Genomic DNA, 22,663 nt, shown 5'->3' on the forward strand with positions numbered 1-22,663 from the left:
GTGAACATATATAGAAAGGGATGGGTAGACTAAATATTTGTTATGTACTGAATATACATATGGCAGATGAAGCTCTCAGGATTCATCAGCTTTTAAGTCTGCTACCATTAGTAATACCCATTCTGGCCCTATGTGTCCTTTGCACAAGGATTGCAAAGGCAATTCATAGCTGATCCTCAGGATGATTAGCAAGCTTCAGCTGTGGCCAGACATACTTGCCCCTACGTCTCTCCCATAGATGAAGTGTTGGGGCCAAGCAACTTCTGGCTGTTGTCGCCTCTGCTCGAACCTCAACTCTGGTTCCCCTGACACCACCAGCATAAGTATACCATTTGTGGATTTAATAAACTATATGATTTAGGCATCTCGATTTGATCTGTGAGACTTCTTGTTCCCTGACTTTTGGGAATAGATTGCTTGGTGGTATATTGGCAGGCTATCATGACACCAAGCTAATTTCCCACCTGCCACGATGGATCAGTGTCTTATTTGTGAGAGGATAGGAACATCCAGAGTGGGGGAAATATGGGGCCCTTTCTCAGGGAGTCTTATCACAGGGCTAACTCCCTAACTGGGAGCAAATGAAGAACATCTCTTGGTGTGTTGGAGCCCAGAGGGGTTAGGTTACAGGTTCAGGCTGCATCCACAGGGAGAGCTGCCTCCCTCCCCCGCCCCGTTGGAGTACTTATTTTGAAGAGCAGTAGGGAGCCCATAAAAGGGGACTGCTACTGCTACAAATAAAATGCCCCACACATGTACCTGTGACCCAAACCATGTGTAGGGAGGTCTCCCAGACGGTCTGGCTGCGGCCGTGGAAGGTACTCAGTTGTGACTCCATGGCCAGGGATTCACCCAGCAGGAAGATAAGGAACCACAGATACGAGGCCGAGTGCAGCAGGAACTTCAGCACTGGGATCTTTAGCAGACGGCCCAGCTTGGGGGGAAGGAAGGAAAGCATGGCTCTCTGGGGTCTGTCACAGCTCTCCCCTTCCTGGGAGGAACTTCCAGACTCTTCCTTTCACTCATGCCCTTGTTTGGACATTTATTGAGAAGTCCTATATTTCATGTCTATTTCCTTCACAACCATATGAGTATTCTCAGTTTTTTCAGCTAAGAACTGAGGACCACAGAAGTAAAGTGACTTCCCCCAGGAGGTCCCTCAGGGTCCTTGAGTTCAGTCACAAGCAAGTTAAAAAAAATAAATTCATCATCTTCTATCCCAAACTCGTTCTTTCACCTCCTCCTGTGTCTTCATCTTAGACAATGACCATCTCCCGAACTCCTGCCCTCCCTCACCCCATCCATCCTCATGCCTCTAGTAGAGAGAACTTTCTAAAACCCACAACTAATGGGATCACTCACTTCCTTACAATCCTACAATGACTTCCATCACTGCTTCTGAGGCTCTGCTAGATCTGGCCCCTGCCTGCTTCCCACCACTTGCTATTTCTACTTAGGCTTTAGCAACACAGAAATTCTTCCAGTTTCACTAATCCTTCACGTTCTTTGTCCCCTGGGCCTTCGGATATGCTCCCGTTCCCTGGAACACTGCTCTCCCTGTTCCTCACCTGGTTGACATTGCTTGCTCTTTGTGATATCCCCAGGGCCAGGCCTAACACTTGGCTCACAATAGGCTTTCAAGGAAATACTTGTGGAAATGAAAGAATAAAAATATCTGGGCCCATAAAGACTCAAATAATTTGTAGGCTGGGGTGGGGGTCTCTTTAGGAGAGTATAGGGTTGTATATAAGATCAGGCTTTGGAGGCAGAGACCTCAGTTTAAATCCTGACTGCAGGGACACCTGGGTGGCTCAGTGGTTGAGCGGCTGCCTTTGGCTCAGGTCATGACCCTGGGTCCTGGGATCAAGTCCCACATTAGGCTCCCCGCAGGAAGCCTGCTTCTCCCTCTGCCTGTCTCTGCCTCTCCGTGTGTGTCTCTCATGAATAAATAAATAAAATCTTAATTAATCAATCCCAACTGAGCTATTTCCTGTCACCTCTGGACAAAAAGAGCACTTCCATCCTCTGTGTCTCCTCTCTCTCTATATTTTTAAAGATTTATTTATTCATGAGAGACACAGTGAGAGGCAGAGACATAGGTGGAGGGAGAAGCAGACTCCATGCAGGGAGCCCCACACAGGACTTTATCCTGGGACTCCAGGACCACGCCCCAGGCCAAAGGCAGGCGCCAAACTGCTGAGCCACCCAGGCATCCCGATATGCCTCCTCTATAAATAAGTGTCATACCTACTTCCTAGCACCCCTTCAGGTGACTTAATGGGCACATTAGCAAAGTGCTTGGTAAATGGCAGTTCTTATTATTCTTAGTACCCGGGACTTGGGTGCCAGCCAGTAGCCAAGGCAGAGGAAGGGCATGGTGAGGAAGATAAGGAAAGCAATGAAGAGCTTCCAGATGGTGGTGCTTCCACGCCAGCCAGCCAGGTTCCCACACCAGATGGAGGACAGGACTTGCTGGCAGATGGGGTGTGCTACAAACTAAGCAGAGATGGCGCGTGAGTAGAGTGGGTGGTTACCAGGCAGGGAAGAGAGAGGGGAAGCCAACTGGGTACGTAGTCCTTACTTCCCTGCCGCAAAGATTGAGCTGTATTTCTTTTCTTCTCAGGCCACCCAGCTCCAGAGAGGAAACTCGTTTGCCATGTGACCTTGGGCTGACCCCAGACCCCATCCCTCTTTGGGCCTTGGTTTCCTAGTCTATGAAGGAGAAGTTGAACTCAAAGATTTTTCTGGACTCTCTGGATCCCACATTCTCTCTCTCTCTCTCTCTCTCTCTCTCTCTCTTTCTGTCATCTCTTTACCCAATGGGTGGCTCAAACTCACAACCCAAGAGTCAGATGCTCTATTGAGTGAGCCAGCCAGGTGCCCTCAGATCCTACATTCTTGAATCTAAGTCAGGCAGTGATGGATGGGACTAGGTACCCAAGTTGCAGAATCCTTAGGGGTTCTTGTCTTGTTAGAGATGTGGGGCACCAGTCTTGAGGATGACAGGAGCAGGGAAAGTAGGGTTTGGTGTCTTGGGGGACAGGGCCAGAGAAACTATTATGAAAGGAGGTTTTTGGTTAAGCTCCTGGTGGGATAGGATATCTGAGGGTGGGTGAGAGGGAGAAGTAAGGGATGGGGAGGCTAAAAGTCTTTAGCTTATAGGAACAGGCATCTAATGAGGTGGGGAATAATGGAAACACTTGATATCTGAGCCCTCAGAGATCTAGTCTAATCTTGCTGTATAGGGAGAGATACTGAAGTCTAACATCAGAATAAGACTGGACCAAACTTACTATATAGGCCAGAGGCAGAGCTGAGTGAAACCCAGATGTCTGAGCTGAAGGTAGGGTCCTGGTGGGTAATGGGACTTGCCAGGGCTGGGGAGAGGTTAGGGGCTTAGACTAAAGGTAAGGAGGAAGGTGAGGAGACCCACAGGGCCAAGGGCCTAGATGGAAGGGTGCTTGGGATCATGATCTAGGAAGGCAAGGAGAGAACTTATTTGGGCTGTACCAGGGGCTGCCCAGCCACAGCAGGGCAGGGATGGGGGCGGGGGTGAGGGTTGGGGCAGGGCCCAGCTGACCCGCTTCTGGTTGTAGTTGATGGCCAGTCGCAGCCTCGCCAGGTTGGGGATGCCTTCCTCAAAGGCCTGGCCCAGGCCATCAGCCTCAGGTTCAGTCTCGTTGTCCTCGCCCCAATCATTGAGCACCGCAGTGACCTCGCTCTGGTTTCGGCACATGCCCAGCAGTTCAAAGCCATAGTCCTGGCTCAGCAACTCCAGGGCAATGTACTCGGGCTGTAGGGAAACAGGTCCGTGTGTGCCTGCCCCCACTGCAGCCCCCGCCCCGTGAAGCCGGCCCTCAACCCCCCAACAGTGAGCCTGGGCCACCTCTGTCCTGCCTCAGGCCATCACTTCCCCACATGGGATGTCACCCTGAGTCAGATGTCCTTTCTTTGCCACCTCAGCTCTTCTCCTTGCTGTGAGATGCCTCTTGCATCAATTTTGCTTCTCTGGTGCTCCACTCACCTCATCTCTAAGTCATTACAACCCCCCTTGCCTGTCCTTTGTATCTCCCCTTTCTAGTCCATTTCCTGTCCCACTTCTCGTCCTGTTCCTCATGCCTTCCTTGTGTTCATTTCATTAATTTTTCTGAGCACCTACTTTGCACAAGAAGCTGGCAGTTTTAGAAGCAGACACGGGTAAGGCAGTTCTTGCCTCCACTTTCCCCATCCTAGCCTCAGTTTTACTCAGGGCCCCAATCCCAGAGAGAACACAGGTGAGAACTACAGGAGGCTGGGCCCAAGCCCTCCACTGGCCCTCAGGTGGTGTCACACTGGTGACACGTTGGGGCACGGGGCTGACAATCCCTGCTGCCTCCTTCTGTGGGCTGCTGTGAGCGCAGAAGAAAAGTCCTTTGGAAGGACCCCACTTTCCTGCTACTTGTGAAATGGGGGCTCTGATTCTCCCACAACTCTGGTGAAGCAGCGTGCTCTTTCTCCAGCTCATTGGGCAAGAGCCACATCCTTCCTTAGGCCTCTGTTCCGATACCCTGGGGACCGAGTCCCCCTGGCACGGAGGAGATGTCGGTGGATGAGTGAGGGATGGAACTGGGCTGGTGGAATTCATGGCTCCTGATGAGTGCCTGCCACCAGGCCTCCCTGTTCCCCCTCACACATTCTCTGTCCCGTGCTTGCAGGCCCCTGCTCTCATCACCGTGAGATGATCTACTCTCATCTACTTTTTCAACGTGGCAGCCTTTGCTTGGACTGCACCCCTACTGCAAATATGCTCCCTCCTCCTCTTCACTTGTATTAAACTGCTTGGCTGTGTAGCGGAGATTCATTCTGCTTCTTCCAAAGAGTCTGCCCTGAACACAACAGCTGTAGCCTCCTGAGCTCTCTTTTCTGGGTTTTGGAAGCCAGGGAGCCTTCTCCACTGAGGCACGTAGTGAAGCTGAGCGGCTTCACTAGGAGGGCCTTGGCCACCTCACTCTGCTCTTCCCTGCTTCTGAGCACAAGCTTGAGGCCTCAACACACAATGGTTGATGTGGGACCTCACGGAGGATTTCAGAAAGGGCGGGTTTCACTAATGTCATCTCTAAGTCTAGCTGCTTTTCTATCTGTGCCCTCCCGCCTCCCTTAGACTCGGGCATCCCTAGGGTAGGGCGTGTGCCGCCCCCACAGCTAGGCGCCCCTAAAGCGATGGCTCTCTGCCCTTGGAAGGAGATCTTCCTTCAGGGTGGGGTTCCGCAACTCCCCCATTAAAATGAAGGGCTACTGAGAACAGAACAAGGCCTCCTCATCTTCCTGAACCCCCACCTCGGAATACCCACCGCAAGCCTACCGGGCCGTGTGGAAGGATGGCTCTGGGGACCCGGGGCGGGAGGTCTGAGAGTCCCACCTTGAACTCCGGTTCCTTGCGCGCGAGGCGCCTGAGCTCCCGGCTGAGCTGGAAGGCGGCCAGCACGGCGTCCTCGCTGGCCAGGGAGAGGTGGGCCCTGCTGGCCATGCCGCGGTACGTGTTGATGCGGGACAGGGAGAACTTGAGCAGGTCGTAGCGGCGGGCGTTGCTGCACTCGAGGCAGGCGCAGGAGACCGGGTGCGGCCGGGCAATGGTGTGGCCCTGCTCCATGAGCAGCTGCGCGATCTCGTACAAGTCCTTCTGGCAGGCCAGGGTCAGTGGGGTGACCCCGGGGCCAAAGCGCGAGCCGTCGATGGACGAGTCAAAGAAAGCCAGCGAGGAAGACCTTGTGTCCACCTTGCGGCCCTTCTCTCGTTCCAGCCGGGCCAGCAGGCGCCGCACGGCTGCTGGCTGGTTTGTGTCCACGGCCACCAGCAGGGCCTCGTGAATCTGCCGGAAGTCAAACTTGACATTGGCCAGCAGCACGTCAGTGATGGCCTCATGGCCCAGCCGGATGGCCAGATTGAGAGCTTCCCTCCAGGAGCGATCCTCGGCCTCCTCCACGTTCCTCAGGGGCCCTCCTGGCCCGCTGCCCGCTGCCTCGACCCCCGACTCCAGCAACTGCTGCACGAGGCCCAGGCGCCCCTCCTGGATGGCAGCCAGCAGCGGAGGTGGGAATCTCAGCTTCTTGTTCAGGATCTCCATCCAGGTGGGCTGCGGCTGGAGGAAGGATGGAGAGGGGGACCCCTCAGTCCTTTGCTTTTGGCGGCTCCCTCACGCTTCTTCCCTTAGGCCTCAACCCCAACCACCATACTATTTTGCTTTAGCCCGAACACCTACTAGTGTTGTTTTCAAAGTACACTTTATGCAGTACTTCTATATGCTACTTTTCTGAGTGCTTTTCAAGTACAGTAACTCACTCACTCCTTTCAATAACTCTGTGAGGTAGAGGCAGTCACCCCACCCTTCAACAGGAGAGGAAACTGGGGTACAGATATGCAAAGCCACTTAGATGAGATGGGGACCCAGGCAGCCTGGCTGAGGAGCTGGTGTTTTTTTTTTTTTTTTTTTTAGATTTTATTTATTTATTCATAGACACAGAGAGACAAAGACACAGGCAGAGGGAGAAGCAGGCTCCATGCAGGGAGCCTGATATGGGACTCGATCCCGAGTCTCCAGGATCACACCCCAGGCTGCAGGTGGCGCCAAACCGCTGCGCCACTGGGGCTGCCCCGAGCTGGTGTTCTTAACTACACTTTTTATGCTACTTCTCAACTCAAACAGGAATTACTGTTACTAGTTTTGGATTTCTGAAATATTTGCTAGTTCAAAACATCCAAAATGTGTGATATGAAAATGTAAAAAAATAAATATATCATTTCTTTTAAGAAGGAAAGTAATGTTACCAACTTTATCTATGTATTACTCTGAAATTAAATTCTACATCAAATATACACCCTATACTCTAGTATATATGGTATATCTAATGTAATCATCTTAATTATAATACGAATGTTCCCCCCAAAATTGTGTCTGTATAGGGGATACATTTCATGTCCATATTTTCTAGGAATCATTTTGGAAATACCCTTTCATAACATAGTAATAATAGCTTCTTGTATAGATTTGTTATGCTGTTAATAAATACCCCTTTTACTGAAATACTGACGTTTAAAAAATTGGTCTTGGTTGGAAAAGCATCTTTTTCTTTAAAAAAAATAGCTTAAAATGATACAAATTTATTATTACAGTCCTAGAGATTAGAATTCAGAAGTCAGTACCATTGGGCTAAAAACTCAAGGTGTCAGGGTGGCTCTAAGGGAGAATCCTATTCCAGCTTCTAGAGCTATGTTAGTTTATGGTCACCTCCACCATCTTAAAAACGAGCAGCACCGAAGATTACAAACATTTCCTTAGTCAACATTTTCTTGTGTAGATTCCTACGTGAGGAAGTACCAGGCCTGGGTCTGCCTGGGGGCCCCTTCCTCAGCACAGCTTCTACCCTCATAGGAACCCACACAAGCATGGTAGTGTGGGCACCCCGAGAAAGGGCAGGTTAAAGCAGGTAGGCAGGGGAGTCTAACATAGGATCTGCCCAGGACTCAGCTATCTTGTTGACTTCACCTCCCAGCTGCTCATCCCTCTGAGAATCCCAGAGCCTCCAACGGACAGGTCCAGACACGTCCACGCAGGGGTCTTTGAACTGGGCTTTTCCGCAGCCTCTCAGCTCTGTCCAGGCCTCCTAGCAGATCCTAATGCTCCTCCCCCACCAACCTTCCCTGGCTCTGTCCTCTCCTACTTGGAGTGGCATTTCTCCATCAGTGCTGCCTTGCCCCTCTCTTGTACCAAGCCTAGCCCATCCTTACTGTTTTCTCTGGGCTCAGGCTTGGAGCACCAAGGGCTCTCCTCCACCAACATGGCAATATCCGTCATCTGCATGGCAGCTAGGATGTCCTTACCACCCCTGAGGCTCAATCTATTGTTTAACTATGGCCAGAAATGGGACCAGGATGAGGAAAAGTAGGAGAGCAGGCCTCTTACCGTGAGGAGGTCCATGGCTGCACCCACTTATGCTGGTAGGGAGCGAAAGATTTAACTCCTGCTCTCCTGCTCCTTGGCTCCCCTGACTGTGCCCAGCTTCCTCTTTCCTACTCTTGAGTTCAAAACCCCGCCCTGAGCCATCCCTTTGCCAGGACCAGCTGCGCCCCTTCTGCCCTGTACCCTGGAGACCAGAGGAACTTGTGAGCAACACACAGTGAAAACTTTGGCGAAAGGGGAGAGGATGTAGTTGCTCCAGAAAGGCGGGAATAGAATTGAGAATGTCACAGGTGGAGGGGACCTTAGAGACCCTCTAGTCCAACTGCCTCATTGTACAGATGGGAATGGGGACTGGGATTTGCGCAAGGTTCCGCAGCCAAGCTGAGATCCATTCCTTAGTCATCAACCCATCTGATCCCTAGAAGGGCTCTGCAAGCAGGATGACAGGGGTTTTCTGTTACTGAGGGTTAATTCTGGGTCCAAGATAAAGAACTTGCTTCAAGTTCTTCAAGCAACACTGTTACTTGATTGTATCTAGGGAGGGAATCCACACATGATACTGGGGGTTAAGGTCATGGGATGCTAAAGGTTAGTCTCATGCTCAAAAATCACCCTCAACTTCCAAGTATACCACAAGATCTTATTTGCTAGGCAGTCCTTTTGTTTCACTGGGTCTCAGTTTTCCTTTCAGGAAAACGAACATGAGGGTGTGCATCACTCACTGAGAGGAAGGCATTCTGGATTGTGTCCCGAAGCCCTAGAGAGATCACCAGTTCTAACCCAGAAGTTACAAAGGGGAAAAGGATGGAGTGGTCTTGGGAGAATAGGGTGCCATAGCGACAGAAGCCTTGACAATTGGGAGTGGAGACCAGGTTGGGCCCAGATGTGCCCTCAGGCAGAGTCCTGAGGGAACCAGTGGAGAGAAGAGAGGGCAGCTTGGCATTATCAGCTCTTCTCAGTTGTTGTGAGGTCCACGCCCCAGTGTCAGTCATAGAGGGTGGGGAGGCCAAAACCATAGGACTTCCTGGCTCATGTCTGTGGGACCTCCCCACATGTGCTGGCATGTTCTTCTATTTCTCCTGCTAAGAACCACAACTGGCATATAGGGCACTGGACCCAGGAAGCGGATGGTGAGCTCTCTGGGGAGGACACCCATAGCACGGACTGCGATGAAGATGGTGATGAGGAGGGCGAGGCTGGGAGAGGCAGGGAGGTCTCTCCACAAGTGGCAGCATGCCAGGGAAGAACCTCGGTGCTGAAGGAGCCTAAGGGGGAAGAGAAAGAGGTTAGCGAAGTTGGGCCCACTTCCAGGCAGGATGCCACCCCCATGTGATTGTTTTTGCGGGAAATTTATTCTGGCTGGATATTCTACACCTGACAGCAAACATTCATCAAGGGTTTACTGTAGGCCCTACACTGTGCCCGGAGCTGGGGGGGCAGAGACCTAGGCAAGTCCTTCTGCACTGCAGAGTTCAGGGGTAAAGAGAAGCTACGGCCACAGGCGGCTGTGAAACAAAGCAGAGGTGAGATGTGCTAAGTGCAAGGTAATCTGAGAATGCTGCAGGGGCTCAGCTGGGAAAGATGATCTGAAAAGATCAGACAAGATTTGGCAGATAAGCACCATTTGAACGGGGACTTAGAGAATTGGGACCCGGAGGAAACAGTTGGGAAGGAAATGCTAGGCTCTCTCTGATAGTATTTCATATTGTTTTGTTTCATGTTTCCTCTGGGGATAGGGCCTGAGTCCTTTCTTCAGCTTGGCCAACACAATGTGAGCATGTGTTCAATGCGGACTTGTATGTAACCGTGGAGAAGACCAGGAGTCCAAGCTCGAATGTTCCCTGGCAACATTCCCAGGTCTCCTAGTCTTCCCTCAAGGGAGGCCTCGTAGTCCCACAATAACCCCCTGGGCCCCAGCAGCTCACCTGCACAAACGGGGCACTGTGCACTGTCCTGGACCTCACTGCTTTGAGCCTGGGGTCGGTGATGTTCTCTCTGACCTGCCTTTGCTGTCCTCCTCTGGTTGGGCCTCGAGTTCGAGCTGGATAAAGGCCTGTGAGAAAGAAGAAAGACCAGCTATTAGTAAGAGGCCACAGGGGCTGAAGGAGCCTCAGGTTAGGACACAAGAGTGTGGACTCCTAGATGTAGAAGCAGAAGCTTAATGGACCCAAATTGAGGGAAGTCATGTAGCCTTGAACATCTGAGTCCAGAAGTTCTCTTATTGCTTTCAGGTTTTAAAAATTATTCTTTTATTGAGATATAATGCACATCCAATAAAATTCATCCTATTAAAGTATACTTTAATATACAGCTTTGGGATATTCACAAGGCTATATAACCACCACGACTACCTATTCTAGAACATTTTTATCACCCCAAAAGGAAACCCTAAACCCACTAGTAGTCACTAAACACCCCCTGCCCCCCTGCCAGGCCCTAGCAACTACTAATTTACCTTCTGTCTCTGTGGATTTGTCTATTTTGGACATTTCATATACATGCAATTATATACTGTGTGGTCTTTTTTGACTGACTTCTGTCACTTAGCATGTTTCAAGATTCATCCATATTGTAGCTTGCATCAGTACTTTATTCTTCTTTCATGGTTGAACAATATTCTATGGTATCAATATACCACATCCTGTTTATCTGATCATCAGTTGATGGACATTTGGGCTGTTTCTACTTTTTGACGATCATAAATAATGTTGCTATGAGCCTTTGTCTATATGTTTTAGTGTGAACACCTGTTATCAATTTTTTTTTTAAGATTTTATTTATTCATGAGAGACACAGAGAGAGAGGCAGAGACACAGGTAGAGGGGGAAGCAGGCTCCATGCAGGGAGCCCGACAGGGGACTCAATCCCGGGACTCCAGGATCGCGCCCCGGGCCAAAGGTGGGCGCCAAACCGCTGAGCCACCCAGGAATCCCCTCAATTATTTTTTTTTTAAAAGATTTTATTTATTTGAGAGAGAGAGAGAGAGAGAGAGAGAGAGAGAGAGAAGCACTAGTGTGTGGGGGGGAGGGCAGAGAGAGAGGGAGAAGCAGGCTCCCTGCTCACCTGAGCAGGGAGCCAGATGCAGGGCTTGATCCCCTGAGATCATGAGCTGAGCCAAAGGCAGACTCTTTAACTGACTGAGACACCCAGTCGCCCCTGTTGTCCATTCTTTGGGGTCTATTCCTAGAAGTGGAATTGTTGGGTCATATGATAATTCTATATTTAGCCTTTTGAAGAACTGCCAGATTTTATCAGAGTGGGTGCACCATTTTACATTTTCACTAGCAGTGTATGACAGTTCCAATTTCTCCACATCTTTGCCAACATTTGTTATTGTCTTTTAAAAAATTTACTTTTAAAGTAAGTTCTATACCCTATGTGGGACTCCAACTCAGGACCCTGCGATCAAGGGTTGCATGCTTTACTGACTGAGCAAGCCAGGAGCCTCTGCTACTGTCTTTTTGATTACTGTTAACCTAGTGGGTTGATCACTGTGGTTTTGATTTGCTTTTCTCTGATGGCTAATGATATTAAGCATCTTTTCATGTGCTTGTTGGCCATTTGCATATCTTCTCTGGAGAAAAGTCTATTCAGATCTTTTGTCCCTAAAAAATTAGGTTATCTTTTTATTGTTAAGTTGTAAGCATTCTCTATGTATTCTAGAAAAAAAGTCCCTTATGAATATGATATGCAAATATTTTCTCACATATTCTGTGTGTTCTTTTTATTTTTATTTTCTTGACAGTATTCTTTGAAACAGAAAAAGATTTCATTTTAACAAAGTCCATGAGACACAGTGTATGTTCATCTTCAGATTCTAATTCACTATAGAGCTACCTCCTTGCCTAACTAGCAACATGTAGACAAGGACATCTTTTCTCTACTTACCTTCTAGGTCTGGACACGGAGATCAAGAAACAAGTAGGAAAAAAAAAAAAAAAAAAAAAAAAAAAGAAACAAGTAGGAGAAAAAAAAAAAAAGAAACAAGTAGGAGTAACAATGGTACTCTCTGACCCCACTAAGACACAAGTAGGAAAAGAAGGACAGGTGTAGAAGGGCAATAAGATTTGGGGAGGTGATGTGGGTCTTTCAGGTTGACCTACTCACCTGTGGGCTTGTACCTTCCGTCTCTTTGTCCTGCCCACATCATTCACGGAGTTTTGCTCCTCTGGTCTGAGCTCTGTGTTAGAAATACTCATTAAATCTAGTACACGAACAAAAAGGCCTTCACATATGATATTTCTTCTTCTTTTTTAAAGATTTGATTTATTTATTTGGGAGAAAGAGAGTAGAGTGCGGGGAGGGGCAGAGGGAGAGTAACAAGCAGACTCCCCACTGAGCAAGGAGCCTGAAGTGGGGCTCAATCCCAGGACCCCGAGATCATGATCTGAGCCAAAGGCATATGCTTAACCGACTGAGCCACCCAGGCACCCTGATGTTCCTTCTTTTAAGAATATTCTTTCTATCTTTTTTGCCTGGCTAATTCTTTCTCACTCTTCAAGTCTTTGATGAGATGCTAATTCGTGTGAGGCACTTTCCCTGGATTCTCTAATCTAAATCTGATCATCCTATTATGCTTTGCTTCTGAGGTACTTATCACAGTCTGACGTTTCAGACTTACTTGTATGACATGGAGCTGTCTCTCCATTTGGGTAGCAGCACTACTATTTTATTTACTGTGGTATTCCTGACACCCAGCACAGAGCCTTGCACATAGAGATACTCAATAAATATCTATCCAATGAGTGGCAACAAAACCCAGCAACAACCATTTGTCCAGCTATTTGGAACTTAAGAAACATTTTATATAGTATTTAGTATTTTCCAAGGTAGTTTCATAGCTCCAGTGCCTAGCTGATCTGGTATCCCCAAAAGATTAGTTCCTTCCTATTTTCTGTCTCTTAAAATAATAAACTATATCCTTCCTTATGGCATACCGCTTCTGAAATGAGTCCTATTGATTCCTGTCTCCTGGTACTCATGCTTCCTGCTTAATTTAGCCAAAACCTAGTAATTTGCTTCGAATAAACAGATTATGGCAAAAAGTGATAGGATGCCAGTCCTGTGATTAGGTTATAAAAGACTGACTTTTTTCTTTTCATAAAAGTTTATTTATATTTTAGTAATCTCTATATCCATCATGGGGCTCGACCTTAGAACCTCGAGATTAAGAGTCTCATGGTCTTCCGACTTGGCCAGCCAGGCACCCCACTGACCTCTTTCTTGCTGCCTGCCCCCTTGCTCTGTAGCTTGCTTACTGTGATGAAGCAAGCTTCTACACTATGAGATGCTCTAGGCTCTCATGGTGAAGGAAGTGAGGGAAGTCTGACAGCCCAGGAGGAATTGAATCCTACCAACAACCAAGAGAGTGAGCTAGGGCTCAGATCACTGAGCCACCCAGGTGCCCAAACTGTTTCCTTTTTATTTTTTTATTTTATTTTATTATTTTTTTTCTGTTTCCTTTTTAAAAATGTTTTCAATGAAGGTGCTTGGGTGGCTCAGTTGGTTAAACATCTGCCTTCAGCTCAGGTCATGACCCCAGAGTCCTGGGACTGAGTCCCGCATCGGGCTCCCTGCTCAGCAGAGAGCCTGCTTTTCTCTCTCCCTCTGCCTGCAACTCCTCCTGCTTGTCTGTTCTTTCTCTTTGTCAGATTAAAAAAAAAAAAAAAAATTGAGCCACCTGGGTGGCTCAGTGGTTGAGTGTCTGCCTTTGGCTCAGGATGTGGAATCCTGGGATCGAACCCACATCAGGCTCCCTGCAGGGAGCCTGCTTCTCCCTCTGCCTAGGTCTCTGCCTCTTTCTGTGTCTCATGAATAAATAAAATCTTAAAAAAAAAATTCCCAATGAAGCAATGAGTGAAACTAAAGGTTTTCAATGAAACTCTACTTATTTTCTCTCTTGCTGTCTAGAACAGTAAAAACCAAGAACTCTGGGGTTCAAATTCTGGTTTTGCCACTTATTAACTATATGATTCAGAACCTTTCTGAACCTTAGGTTCTTTTGTAAAATGAATATAACAGTAACAGTATCTACCTCATAGGTTTGTTATGAACATTAAATACTTAAGTTAGTAAAAGTGCCCTTGCATTGTCTGGTGCAAAGTAGGAGCTACGACATTTTTAATCCTCTCTTCCTCTGTGATAAAATCATGCTATTCCCTTACTTTACTCAATATGCTCCATACACCACTACTCTGACTTAACTGTCCTTCTGAAGGGATCACAAGACATTAATGGTGCAAGAGGCCTCTATTCATATGCTTTAATTCCTTCACTTTGAAGATGTGGGAGTTGGGGCCCAAAGGGATATGGATTCCTGACTTCCAGGCCAGTGTTATTTCAATTATTACTATACAGTATCTGATTTCTCTTCTGGTAACAAGATACTGACAACTGTATTTTTCCCACATGAAGTCTCATTGGTAAGGCATCCTTGGATAGTAGCAGTGGATTCAGGGAGGAAGGATGGGGCTAGGGAGAGTGAGGAGCCAAAGGCAGGTTGTGGGGACTCACCTGCGCTGGCTGGGTGACTGGGACCTGGTTCCACGTGGCTGGTTTTTGTGTTTGCCACACTCGCAGGGGGTACCCTGCGGGCAGCTGAAAGCACCATACGGGCTGAACGTCCCAAAGACCCTGGCTGCAGGTGCTTTAGGATATCCCTAAGCTCTGAATTGTCCTTGGTGCTCCTGCAGAGAAAACAGAGACTTGGTTTCATTCAGAACAGAGACTCTCATTCTGCTCACCCAAGTCGGTAGCATCTAACCAAGAAAGCCACTTTGATATACAGAGTTAGGTCTAGAGGATGTGATTAAGTGGGGGGAAACCAGGCAGTTAGTGCCTGTGAATGATTTGGTAGGCTTTCCTTTTTTTAGGAGAAAAAAATGAAAAGTGGACAAGCAAACTCGATTCTGGTAGCTACATACATCTGATGATCTGGGAAGAATGTCCTCCGAATGGAAGGATTAGTAAGCCAGGGACTGGGACCAGACTCCTGAGCATCAGAACCCTGAGAAGAAAATGGAGAACACACATTCACCACCAGGGGGCACTGCCACCAAGTATCAGGGTAGTCCCAAACCTGAGGACTTCACCTTAATGAGTAAGTATATTTATTATAACTTTATGTGGTACTTTTGCTTGTGCGCACACTCTCTTCCGGCTCTAGGGTATGAGATCCAGTAGTTTTGTATACTTAGTTTCCCAATGCTAAGGGTTTTGTCATTATTCAGAAAGATCAAAGAATATATGCTTTTGGGAAAAACAGGGCCAGAGGACTGACAATCATGTGCAAACTTTGGAAAGCATATATATATATATATATATATATATATATATGCTACATATAAACTACATATATACATATGTAGTTTCAATCTGTATGTACATAAAATTGATTCGTGTAGGTACAAAACTCAAATCACTTCTCTCTCTTTATACACCTAGGAGAGAAAGAAATATACCCATGTTTCTCTGTATTTAAAAATAGTTCAAAAGAGAACATTCTTATAATTTTTCTCTTCTAAATATTATTTAATAATATTGTTTAATTTCCAGTATGATTTCTTTTGTGTACAATTTTGTTCACCTGCAACTAAAAACCTATCAATTTTAGCCATCATTTCTACCTATTGATAGAAAGAGATGTGTATGTACATATGTATATATAGATACCACAAGTATTAGCCTAGCCACTAGCAGTAGCCACTATATGTAACTATCATAGGTATTTTATAAACCTCTTTACTTCTAACTCTAGAAATGTCTGCATATGATAATCATGCAATAGATCATTTCCATATAGATTTTATGTGGCATGTGCTACAGTTTCTATTTTTCAAAATTCAATTTATCCATGTCAATTCATTTGTACCTATTTCCTTTTTTATTTTTCCAAATTTCCTTTTTCCCTTGAATTTAAAAGAAGTAAAAAATTTTGTCCTTAATTTGCAGCTCTGATTCTTCTATCACACTCTTCTTTTTAATATGTATGCATGTAGGCTCTGTGCCCAACATGGGGCTTGAACTCATGACCTTGAGATCAAGACCTGAGCTGAAATCAAGACCTGAGCTGAAATCAAGAGTCCAATACTCTACCAACTAAGCCACTCAGGCGCCCTTATCACAGATTCTATTAGAGATAAACATCTTTCTTGTGAAGCATGACCTTGGCTTCATTCTGCAAATATGAGAAGTAGTATTTTTGTTCACATTCACAGCTTGTTATATTTATTTAAGTAATCGCATTCATGGTTTAATACTTTATAAGTGCCATCATAGTTTCATCTTGGACCTATCACTAATTTTGAAATATTTTAATTTTCCAGGGATTTTATTTTTTCTTTGCCTTGTCTCATAAATTTTACAGTGAATGTTACTAGAAAAGATAACTGGATGGGTTTATTTAACTCTAAATGAGATTAGGAATTGGGCTCCTATGCACAAATTAAGTGTAGTCAGGTCGCTTGGCTTATTTGGTCACATGACCTGGGGCATCTCACTAAATTTCTCTGTGCTTCTGTTTCCTAACTGGAAAAACCAGTGCCACAAAAGATCTTATTTCATAGGGCTAAAAAGCCCTTATGTTTTGCTTTCACTATAATATACCACTAGAATGACACATTAGGGAAAAAAAACCTATGGAATTTTAGATATCTTAAATTATAAAACCAAGTGCCATCAACCTATTTCCATGCACCAAGCCTTAGGAGTAGAAATGTTTCGGGATCTCTTTCCCCGTGGTTTCACTGAGGTGTGTGCAGTATGTTTCACTCTGCTACTAATGTTCAACACCTTTGACATTATGGCTCTGGGGCTGCTGAGTCCCTCTGCTATCCCACCTGGGTCTTAAAGGTACAGGGTAATTTTTAAAAAATTTTTTAAAATTTATTTATTCATGAGAGAAACAGGGAGAGACACAGGCAGAAGGAGAAGCAGGCTCCACGCAGGGAGTCCGATGCGGAACTCGATCCCAGGACCCCAGGATCACACCCTGGGCCGAAGGCAGGCACCAAACCGCTGAGCCACCCAGGGATCCCCAGTGCAGGGTAATTTAGATGGCCAAAATGGAAAAGGTTCTAAGAAACTCTTATTTAGCCTATAATTAGGGAGACCACATGTCCTGATTCGCCTGGGATGATACTGTTGTCTTGATATAATTAATGGCACTCTTTTTTGCACTTTAAATGTCTCTCAGTTTGGTTGGTAAATTTTATGGTGTTCCTATCTGCAATTTGCCCCTGGATGATCAGTTATTGTAAAAACCCACTTGCATGCTCTGTTCTAGCTGCCAAGAACCAGTATGGAGTAAGACAAACAGGTCCCTAATTTCGCAGAGCTTCCGTTTAATTGGAGCCGGGGCCACGGGGCTGTAGCTCCATTCGTATCAGCCCCTGGGCACTGCACTTCCACCAGAATCTGGCTGGAACTGGAACTGTTTCCACTGGTCCTGCTGCATTTTTTAGCCCTTCCAAAGAAGGAGGAGTAAATCTCAGGCTAGGCTCTACTTTGTCTCAGTTCCCTGGGTCTCTCCCAAGGCTATACTACAAAAGCATCTCCTCTTCTCTTCTCCACGCCCAGTCTCTTGTTTTTCTCAGTAACTTTAACAGCAATGACACCTGTGACATTGACTCCTGGGGCTGAGCTTCTTTTGGTGATGTCAGATGTTTGGAGCTTCTAGAGCTATACTGTGTGCATAGGAAGGCCTGTGGTACAATGGCAGGAGAACTGATCTCTAGTCCCTCCTCTGCTCTGAGTCACTATGTGAATCTGAATATGGAGGTTCTCCTAGCTGAGATGGAGAATGAGGTGCAGAATGAGGCCTGATGATCTCTAAGTATTTTTTCACCTCTAGAATTCTATGACTCTAGCTGTATGTGATTCTGTCTTTGTACTTGTTTGTGAGTGAATTATGATGGAGGGTATCAGAAAGATTAATGAAGACACCAGTGGCAAGAAAGCAGGGGGAGTCAGAATAGGCTTAGGAGGAAAAAAATAACTAGAAGACTGGCTGAGACAAGGGGAGAGAAACTGACCAGATACCTATCCATTGTCTCTTAGCAGTATTTGTGTGCTGTGAGGGGAGAGAAGGCAGGAAAACAGATGAAATTGCAGAACACGTATCTAAGATTATAACTTGTTCTCCTGGCAGGTGGGTCAGGTGAGAATGATGATGGACAGACAGTAAGTGAGCCCCAGGACTTGCAGGTGCCGGAAGGAAAAGTCTGATGAAAGCTATAGCCCACAGGAACCTAAGCCTAAAGGATGAGATTAAGTTTGAATCCAGAAAGAAACTTCACTCTTGATAAAGAATGAGTGGTCTAATAGCTTCACTGTACTGAAGGCTCACTCCCTTGAGTCTCCCACGGATCAATGGGGAGGAGAGGTGTTAACTGGCACCTGTAAGAAAGGGTAGCAAGCCCATTTATGTTTTTATTTGAGTGTGTATGTGTACGTGCACACGTGTTTATCCCTCAATCAAGCACCAGCTTTCTACCCAGAAATTGAAAAAAAAGGTAGGAAAATACGAAGTCCTTGTTCTAGTATCGTACATACCTGGCTCAGCCTAGAGCTCTCGGGGGCTGAGGGAGCCCTCACAGGGTCATCTAAGGAGTCCAGGGAGGAACACACCCGGAGGAAGGCCAGGCCAAAAGACTGCTGACGTGTGAATGGTTGGGAGCAGGTCAGGCGAAGTCGATCCCATGACTCACCTGAGGCTGGAGCCAGGAAATCACCTCAAAGGAAAAAGAAAGAAAATGAGAGGGAAAGGAAATGTGTGAATGGAAGGGAGAAAGGATGAGAAGGTCAGTATTGAGGAGAGGGAAGAAGAGACGGACTGCATAGGGTAAACTCCAACAAAAGGAAGAATGGAGGTCATCAGTAACTGGCCCTTCATGCCTTGGTGCTTGGCATGCAGCACCATGCAGACCCATCAAGGTGCACTCAGACTCAGGGCCTTGCCTTCCCACCATCCCTCCTCAGCGTCCCACACCATGCCCGGCATGAGCACATCTTCATGCTACAACTTTCTGGGGACCTTCTCATTATCTTATTTTACAGGATGTACCTGTAGCTCTGGGGTCTGAGGTGACCACCTGCCTGGTAGGGAGCTGTATCTACTCTTCCTGGACCACGAGACCTCTGCCTCCCTCAGCACTCCATGGCCTTCACACTATGACATACCAATACTGCAAACCCTTTCCACCTTTAGCTCCCAGCACTATCCTATCTGGTAGTACCTCAGCTCCTGCACCTCCTGTGCTCCTCCCATATCACTCTTCCTTTGAGACATTACAAACACCTGAATTTCAACATAGATAAATCCTTGCTAGACTGTAAATCCCCAGAGGCCAGGAATCAGATCTTATATTTCTTCTGCAGAGTGTAGTGAACACAGAGATTTGCATAGATTGGCACTCAGGAATTACCGTATAGTACCTCAATATAGCCATCCTATAGTTTTCTATCACTTACAGAAACATTCTCTACTAACACGTGTATAGTTGTCCATCCTTATCTGTAGGGCACATGTTCCAAGACTCCTAGTGGATGCTTGAAACTACAGATACAAACTGCTTTTTCCTATATGTGCATACCTATGATAAAGTTGAACTTATAAATAAGGCACAGGGAGAGATTAACAACAATAACTAATAATAAAATAGAGCAATTATAGTAATATATTATAATTAAAGTTATATGAATGTGGTCTCCCTCTCTCAAAACATCGTAATCTACTCACCCTTTTTCTTGTGATGCTATGAGATGATAAAATGCCTACGTGATGAAATGAAGTGAGGTGACTGATGCAGGCACTACTACTTGACCTTTTGACATTATGTCAGAGGGAGCATCATCTGCTTCTGGGCTGTGGTTGACTGCAGGGGGACTACTGTACTCACACTAATGTACATTTGTACAAATAAAAACACCACTCACAAATAAGAGTTCTATAGCCACCTCCACCCAATCATGTTATGTGTAAATACAAATCATAGCTTATCAATATTCCCGGCTATCATCTATTCTCATCACAGAGAACTCATACACAAACACACCACACAGCTGTTCGCTCCCTACCTACCCCAGATATAACTGAGCACCTGCACAGGCCCCTCCTCCAAGCCCACCAACCAGCTCAGCTCCATGGCCCTCTATAGCAGGTCATCTAGCTTCACAGCACAGCATCTCTTTTTTATAATCTTTCTTGCTCAGACTCTCTCATTTCTGCTTTTCGCCTTCCTTACCATTTTTATTTTTTAATAAAATTTTTTTTTTTTTTTTTTAGGTTCGAGAGTGCTTTAATAGGGAACGCTCCTGGGCGAGGTTCCCTGACCCGGAGAGGTGGCCTGAGTCAGGGAAGTCGCCTAATTAAATTTTTTTTTAATTTTTCAAGATTTTATTAATTTATGAGAGAGAGAGAGACTGTGCAAGATGAGTACAAGCAGGGGGAGGGGCAGAGGGAGATGAAGAAGCAGATTCCTCGCTGAAAGCGGAGCCTGACATGGGGCTCAATCCCAGGACCCTGGGATCATGACCTGAGCCAAAGGCAGACGCTTAACTGAGCCACGGAGGTGCCCTTCCTTACCATCCTTAAACATGCGGACACTTGAGCGGTTTTTCCCCTGCTTTGAATCAGCTAAGGACATGAGCATGGTTGCAGGGAGCAGGGTAACAAAAGGTCTGTCCAGGGACCAGGAAGAACGGCCCACATCAATTTGCAGGAAAGCACAGCCACAGTTACCTGGGGACAAAAGGTTGAGAGGATTTAAAGGTGACGGGAAGACAGATGCTCCCCCTACTGTGCACAAAGAATTGGGTAGGAAAAGGACATTCTTCTATTCTGGGGCTATTTGGAAGCCTAGAAAGATCAAGGAACATAGTGAGCCAGCACTTGAAGTGGACGAGATCTCAGTCCACAAAATAACAATATGAAGGTTCACAGTGGTCCTACCAGCTGGAAACCTTCCCTGACTCAGTAGACTTTCTGTTTCCTCACCCTCTGGCTCTGGCAGGCAATGCTAATATTTCTCTATTAACCCCTGCTAAGGAGCCTGACACCTCTCCGTCCTGACAGAGCTGAGACCAATGGTATATGTCAATTCTCTACTCCAGAGAATTCTAAGGCCAACCTTCTCAGCCCATAAACTCCTATGGAGCCTTCTTAGATTAGTATGCAGAGCTCAGCCCCAGCCTGCTCTTGACAATGATATTTAGAGGTGTATACAGGTTCTACATCTTGGCATTTATAATTATGTCAGTGTCCTCAGGCTTTACCCAGTCTGCTCAGATCAAAGCAGGGCAGGTATATTGCATAATTCAGGGAATGCTATCCCTGTTGCATTCTATGTGAACAGAATCCTCAGAGTTTGCCAACACCATACACCTGTCCCCAGGGCAAGGGCCATATCTCACGTTCACACCATGGAAGGTGCTCAGTTCGACTGAATAGATACATTTTGGTGGCACATTTGGAGGGGAATGTTACTCCTGTGTCTCACACAGAGGTTTCCAGAGCTCGGAGAACTCACTCACCCACATCAATGTAGCCAATGGGCACTACCCTCTCCAGCTGGAGTTCTACTTTCAGTTGCCCACTCTTGTCCTGAGGGCAGCTGAGCCAAGGTCCCCTTGGACTGTCTGGGTTCAGCAAGTTCTCCACAGGATACTTGGGATCCTATGTCAGAGAGAGACGGAGCAAATCAGAAAACTCACTGAACCAAAGCCAAGAAGGATGCCCGCAAAGGAGGGACCCCTACATTCTCAAACCTTTCCAGGCATTTTAACATGGTAGAAGGAACACTACATGGTCCATAAAAATACAGTTATCACATGACAAGGGATTTACAGACCGTTTACCCCTCCTTTATTTACAAAACTACCTCATTTCATCCTCCTAACACTTTTTTTTTTTAAAAAGATTTTATTTATTTATCCACACACACACACAGAGGCAGAGGGAGAAGCAGGCTCCATGCAGGGAGCCTGATGTGGAACTCGATCCCAGGTCTCCGGGATCACATCCTGAGCCAAAGGCAGACGCTCAACCATTGAGCCACCCAGGCATCCCTCCTTGTAACACTTTAGTTTACTATTTAGTTTATTTAACAGTTTCTTAGTTAACAGATCGATAAGCTGAGCTTAGGTTCAGAAACTTACCCAAGGCCACAAAGCCAAATAACCAAAGTTAGAACACCTGTTTCTGAATCCAGAGCTCTTAACCACCACACTGCACTATTTCTTTCTTTTCATTTATAAAGCGCTTTCACAGACATCTATTTATCTTTAACCCTATGAGAAAAGAAAGGCAAGGATTTTTATTCTAAGTTTACAACTGATGGTTGGAAATAAAGTAATTCTTGGTTTGAATTCAAAATTAGTATTTTTTTGTGGAAAGGCCCTGAGCAAACTACTTTCTCTCTCTGCATCTAAGTTTCTTCATCCATAAGTAAAGGGGAGGGAGATTATATTCATGGTTTTCAATTTTGTTTTAGCAATAAAATCCATCCTCTTAACTGAAAAAATACCCTAAAATGTGTGTGTGTGTGTGTGTGTGTGTGTGTGTGTGTGTGTATTTTCCACAAATAAAAACAAAGCTCTGGTTAAAACACAGGTTGGGGGGCCTAAAGACTGTCTGCATTTCCAGAACTGGGTGCCCACAGAGTATAGTTTGAAAACCTCAGTATTAGGTGGTAAGAAATGATCGCTAGCATTTTATAAGGCTCAGTGTAT

General features: G+C 46.2%; 1 protein-coding gene across 9 annotated transcripts in view; it reads right to left on the reverse strand.

The window, feature by feature from the left end:
- The window catches only part of XNDC1N (XRCC1 N-terminal domain containing 1, N-terminal like), a 39,153-nt gene that overhangs the window by 9,832 nt on the left and 6,658 nt on the right, over positions 1 to 22,663 (reverse strand). For 7 of the 9 annotated variants that reach the window (XM_077866811.1, XM_077866808.1, XM_077866812.1 and 4 more), the window contains 8 exons: positions 21,467 to 21,608; positions 20,520 to 20,675; positions 18,488 to 18,666; positions 14,860 to 14,942; positions 14,450 to 14,622; positions 12,044 to 12,116; positions 9,862 to 9,989; positions 7,118 to 9,201 (listed from right to left, as the gene is read on the reverse strand). In XM_077866811.1, the coding sequence (XP_077722937.1) occupies positions 8,966 to 9,201; positions 9,862 to 9,989; positions 12,044 to 12,116; positions 14,450 to 14,622; positions 14,860 to 14,942; positions 18,488 to 18,666; positions 20,520 to 20,675; positions 21,467 to 21,608 (1,170 nt within the window). In that variant the 3' untranslated portion in view covers positions 7,118 to 8,965. Of the gene's footprint in view, positions 1 to 759; positions 935 to 2,331; positions 2,497 to 3,580; positions 3,794 to 5,398; positions 6,119 to 7,117; positions 9,202 to 9,861; positions 9,990 to 12,043; positions 12,117 to 14,449; positions 14,623 to 14,859; positions 14,943 to 18,487; positions 18,667 to 20,519; positions 20,676 to 21,466; positions 21,609 to 22,663 lie in introns of those variants that run through there. The other 2 variants (XM_077866814.1, XM_077866813.1) reach the window with 2 other exon arrangements.

This window comes from Canis aureus, chromosome 23 (genome assembly GCF_053574225.1).
Source record: "Canis aureus isolate CA01 chromosome 23, VMU_Caureus_v.1.0, whole genome shotgun sequence".
NCBI lineage: Eukaryota > Metazoa > Chordata > Mammalia > Carnivora > Canidae > Canis > Canis aureus.